General features: G+C 39.1%; 1 protein-coding gene across 2 annotated transcripts in view; it reads left to right on the plus strand.

The window, feature by feature from the left end:
* The window catches only part of LOC124864070 (noelin-2-like), a 59586-nt gene extending 54037 nt beyond the window's left edge, over positions 1 to 5549 (plus strand). For both annotated transcript variants that reach the window (XM_047358694.1, XM_047358693.1), the window contains exons 4-6: positions 598 to 817; positions 2821 to 2927; positions 4563 to 5549. In XM_047358694.1, coding sequence (XP_047214650.1) covers positions 598 to 817; positions 2821 to 2927; positions 4563 to 5237 — 1002 coding nt within the window. In that variant the 3' untranslated portion in view covers positions 5238 to 5549. The remainder of the gene's footprint in view (positions 1 to 597; positions 818 to 2820; positions 2928 to 4562) is intronic.
* Positions 5550 to 6000: the final 451 nt, after the last annotated feature.

Here is a 6000-nt window from a genome sequence, read left to right on the forward strand (position 1 = left end):
TACAGGGTTGCAGGTGGTTGATTCTAAACTCAAATTGTCAATAGGACACAGGCAGGGTACATCCAGTCCATCAGCAACATGGAGACACACAGGACAGACAACCATGCAGCCACAAACATACCAAAATTTATTCATACCTCTATAAGATGTAGGTTTATGATAATATTAATTTTACCGCTCTTGTTTGTCCTGACTGGAAGTAATAATATTTTGGAGTTGCCCAGCCAGAGTCCTGATTTGTATGTAATAGAGACTAATGAAGGGATCTGAAGATTAGGATGATGGCCTTGATATTTTCTACTGATTATTGAAAAAGTTTCTTTCCTATCAGAATTAAACATTTTGGTAGAATGAAAATAATTTTAATGAACTAATAATTTTGGACTTTGTGTGTAATTAACCTAACATGGGAAGAAATGAGAAGAGAGCAATGATTTATGCATGTAAAGGGTGAACATGCCAATTCCATACAAGACCCTCATAATCTCTAATAAGACTTTTGTTCATAGAAAATTGTACCTGATAATACAATTAAAAAACTATACATAAAAGTGTGTACTAGCACGGTTTTGTACTAACTATGACATATTTTTTTAGGATTTGAAGGACAAGGCAAACCAACTGCTTCCTCTGCTCCCAGTGCTGGAACAATATAAGGCAGATGCCAAGATGATACTGCATCTCCGAGAGGAGGTGAGAAACCTTTCCTTGGTGCTTATGGCCATCCAGGAAGAGATGGGGGCCTACGACTATGAGGAGTTGCGGCAGAGGGTCATGCTCCTAGAGACCAGACTACATTCTTGCATGCAGAAACTAGGTATGAAGCATGTGGGTTCAAGGGTGGAAAATTGTTATTACATATTTTAAATGTTTAAATGTTTTTCATTGCATAAATTTGTGTGCGGAAGTCGACAGTAGCCATCCCCGATAACAAAAATTGTTACCTAGTGACAATTGGATAACTTTATCATAATCTCAGGATAACAAAAGTCATTTTCTCTTAATAAGCAAATTATTCCCTTGGGAAAAACTTGTAAACTATAAATTTGATATTTAACAGGCTATAATAGAGTATAGTCTTCTTACAAAACATGTCTTGGGCACAGCGGTAGAGCAGGGGTAAAGCACGCGACCCATGTCCTCGACACAGCAGTCAAGAGTTCAAGTCCCAACCCGTTGATTTTTGCTGCATGTCTTCCCTTCTCTGTCTCCGCCCCATTTCCTGTAAGTCAACTTACAAGATAAAGACCACTAGTGCCACAAAATTAAAAATAAAGAAATTAAAAAAAACTTAACTGCACTCTTGCTCAAAAACACCAAAATTGCTGAAACTGAAATTCCACTGCAGCATTGGAATTGAACTGGAAGAATAGAATAGAATAGAAAATTAAGTGACATATGAGTAAAGTTATTTTGAAACACAGTTACATTTTAAGAAATTCTCCACCCTGCCAGTCCTTCTCCCCAGTGTGCTCATGTTTTTCATGACATTTAGGTACTTCTGTAAAAGATTGTAGTGATATTTGCTTAACAGTGTTATTATTGATCATTTTCATCAGGAAATATTACACGGTAAAATAATTTTGAAATCACAAATGGTCACATTTAGAAGTTTTTTGAAAAACCAAACAAAAAAATTTCCGGTAATAATAGGAGATTAATCTGTAAAATCCAATTTAGAATGAAATATGTAGTTTATGAGCAGTACTTGAAACCCTGGTTCATCCACTGGTGCAGCCACAGATAACTCTACAGAAACAATGAAACATAGAGATACTGAAGAATTAAATTGTAAAGAACACAAAACCTCTGATATTTAAAACTCGATCACATTGTGAACTTAAAATTATGCTTTTTTTTCTCCCAGGCAATAATGTACTCATAACCAAAAATAGTCAGTCAGTCATTTTCTACCACTTATTCCATAGTGGGTCATGTGGAAGCTGGTGCCTATCTCCAGCAGTCTATGGGCGAGAGGCAGGGATAGGACAGGTCGCCAGTCCATCGCAGGGCAACACACAAACAACCATGCACACACTCATTCATACACTTAAGGGCAATTTAGATAGACCAATTAACCTAACAGGCATGTCTTTGGACTGTGGGAGGAAGCCAGAGTACCTGGTGAGAACCCACGCCTGCACAGGGAGAACATGCAAACTTCATGCAGAAAGACCCCCCAGCCGGGAATCAAACCCAGGACCTTCTTGCTGCAGGGCTACCAACTGCGCCACCATGCAGCTGTGACTGCATAACCAAAAACAATTTAGATATTTCTCTTGGTATAACAGGATAAAGAAAATAAATTATATTTTAAGGGAGGCTCTTGGCTTCCATAGGTGTGAAAGCAATATTTTTAAAGGTTGTGGTTGAGACTTGAAGCTATTTACATTTTGCATGCTGCCAACATTCTCTCTTTCCTCAGAGCTCCACCACTTTTTTTGAGAGGCAAGCTGAATAATTGATTGTCTTCTTATGCAACAAATCAACCTATACTAATGATTTGACACATAGAAAATAAAGTGATGAACTAACAAAAGAAGACCACAGATAAAAATGTATTTAGCTCATTGGTCTTTAATTACTGCAAATATATTGAGCAACATTTTAGAAAATAATTTGCTACTTTCCTTTGCATGAAGTTTTCTTCAACTGCTGTGCTATGTCTTAGCTTATAAGTGATTATTTCACATGCAAGTACAGTCAACATTGCCACTTTAATTTGCATAGGAATTTAAATAGTTAATTTGTGAAGCTCTTCTTTTCACTCTGCATGAGGAATGCATTACCTTTCACTTCCTTTGCTTCTTTGACTCGCAGGCTGTGGGAAGCTCACTGGTGTCAGCAATCCCATCACAGTACGTGCATCTGGATCAAGATTTGGCTCCTGGATGACAGACACCATGATACCCACCTCAGACAACAGAGTGAGTCTCTCAGATCTTTGCAGTTTGATGTTCAAGAAGCAAACAATGATATACCCAAACCCAGAGGATAAACAAAGTCATGTGAACTCTTTCAGCTGCTCAGTATAAAAGAATATCCACCACAGAAGGTCTGCCATTGTTTTGTCAGTGAGTGATTGATCGTTTTGTCCAAGATGCTCTTCTTATGAATACCATAATATGACAGACACAAAGAGAATTGAGAATTTCAAGCCGAGTCACTGATAAATTGCATTCATTTTCCTCTTGCCTGTCCTCCTCCTTCAATCCAAACTGCAGCTGATTAATCACTCCACATCAGAGGAAAAACCAAAGAGATGTTTGTGCTAAGGTTTGCTATAATTACTTTGGTAATTTTCAGAAGGCTGCTGGGGACTCAACCAAAAAAGCCGTGGCTTTTCAAATTTGAGATAACATGGTGGTATGTTAGAGTAGGAGACTGGTATGGAAGCAGCAAGGCTGAAGGTAGAAAGAAAATGAATTATGGAGGGAACAGGGGATTCTTAGCTATTTTTAGTAGAGAACAGAAGCTGATAAAGTTTAATAGGGAAGATTAAGTTAACCTTTCTGCTACCTACAGTGAATCATACTAGGACAAATAGCCATTGCATTCAGAAAAGGGCAATTTTCTACACTGAATGTTCTGATTATTTTTGTGTTCAATTTGCTGAACTAATGTTTCTCTACTAACAAACTATGAGTCAGTCTATTGTTGTAATAACAGGCAGATACATCAACATTCACAGCAATCATCACAGTCTTCTATGGAAATGTTGCTCTGCACCTATATACAGTAGGTGGTTAGAATGTGCCAGAGTTTTTGCCTGGCTCAGCCTCTTTCTCCTGCTTAGCTCGAGGGACTCATTCGGTAAGCATAGAAGAAACCAAGCTTAATGGTTTATAATAAACCCTGCTCCATAATTCATCTGCTTTACCACTCCAATCCAACTCCTTCCCGTTCCTCTCTCCTTTACCGCAGAATAAATGTGGCTATTCTGTACATAAGAATGAACGAGAACAAAACAAGAGAGAAAGAATCAGAGAGAACAATTTAAAACAAAGCTACATCTTTCCAACTAAATAAATGTTTAATCCAGTGAGAGTTTAATTAAATCCGTCAAATGCTAAAATGTTTTTCATTCCTGAGGGAATGAAAAAGGAGATGCAACCACAGAAGTTCAATGTCAGTGGAGAGATCTGCTGAAGATGCCCATTTAAAAAAAATAGAGTTGCGAAATGGATTGATTTTCTGTAAATGTGGACTGGACAGGGCAGAGAGCGCAAGCAGTGGTTCCCTGCAAAGCACAGGCAACATCTCCCACCACGTGCAGGCAAGATCAATAGTTCTGAACACACATTTCTGTGTGCACAACTGCACAAAGAAATACACTCAATCAAGTATATTCACCGCGCAAACTCATTGTTATTTTGCCCGAGGCATGCCTTCAGCTGTAATGAAACATCAGAGAGTTCCTGCAGTTAGCTGTATCAGGTAAAACACACCAATAATCTCTGAAAACCCTTAGGTATTTACATTTGGATATGTTAACTCAGTAGCTCATCAGAGTTGGATGCTTTTTTTCAATGCTTCCTATTTTGTTTTGTCGTTTTTGATAGGTGTGGTCCATGGATGGATACTTCAAGGGGCGGCGTGTCCTAGAATACCGCACAATGAGCGATTTCATGAAGGGGCAGAACTTTGTGCAGCACCTGCTGCCGCAACCTTGGGCGGGTACTGGCCACGTGGTATATAATGGTTCGCTGTACTACAACAAATACCAGAGCAACATTATCATCAAATACCACTTTCGGTCTCGAAGCGTGCTGGTGCAGCGCAGCCTCAGCGGAGCCGGCTATAACAACACCTTCCCGTACTCCTGGGGTGGCTCCTCTGATATTGACTTCATGGCAGACGAGAATGGTCTCTGGGCTGTTTACACCACTATACCCAATGCTGGGAACATTGTCATCAGCCGCCTGGAGCCCCAGAGTCTGGAAGTTCTGCAAACCTGGGACACGGGCTTCCCAAAGCGCAGTGCCGGAGAGTCTTTTATGATCTGTGGCACACTCTACGTCACAAACTCTCACCTTGCTGGTGCCAAGATCTACTTTGCATACTACACCAACACATCAAGCTATGAGTACACAGACATCCCCTTCCACAATCAGTACTCCCACATATCCATGATGGACTATAACCCCAGGGAGAGGGTCTTGTATACCTGGAACAATGGACACCAGGTGCTCTATAACGTCACACTTTTCCAGGTCATTAAGACTTCTGGAGACTGAGGGCTCAAAGAAATGGCCCACTCAAAAATCGCTGTGATCATTGTTCTAAAAGGACAAAGGAGCAGGGTAGAGATGGGCAATTTCTGGGGGACGTTTGGGATGGGGGTTTTAATCTGTGGGCACAGGCTTGGGTGTTTTTTTTAAGATTTTCAGTCTTCATAGAGTGATGTTGTTCACATTCATAAAAATAATGTCCAACAACAAGGTTGGTAAAGACCTAAAGACTGAGCGTTTCTCTTTTTTTTCTGTATGTGATGAGTAAGCATGGTTCTTTTTATCTGTGATGACAAATAAACATACACTTTAACATTAGTGATGTGGATTTTCATTGCTGCTCTGTGTCAAAACAGAAAGTAAAAATTTAAAGATCAAAATAAACATACTAAACAATTAAAAATCAGATAAATGGCAGTTATCAGCTAGCAAATGTTTTTAGTTTTAACTTCTTCAGAGGTAGAGCGCACAGCAGGATGGGAAGAAGGTAGAACAACAGAAAGGAAGGACACAAAGAAGGAAGAAGGAAAATATGGAATAACACACAAGGTGCGATACAAGGACACGAGAAGGAAAAATAAGAAGAAACAATATAAGGTAGGGAGGGTGGAAGGACATAAGTAATTATATCAAAAATGTATATTTACACATTTTCACAAGAGCAAAATACTGACATGAAATTCCATACTTTTCCAGTCCGTGTAAGAATCCTGTATGCTAAAATATACTTTCCATTTAAACAACAGATGTTTTAATTTATTTATTGGAC

This window comes from Girardinichthys multiradiatus, chromosome Y (genome assembly GCF_021462225.1).
Source record: "Girardinichthys multiradiatus isolate DD_20200921_A chromosome Y, DD_fGirMul_XY1, whole genome shotgun sequence".
NCBI classification, from domain to species: domain Eukaryota; kingdom Metazoa; phylum Chordata; class Actinopteri; order Cyprinodontiformes; family Goodeidae; genus Girardinichthys; species Girardinichthys multiradiatus.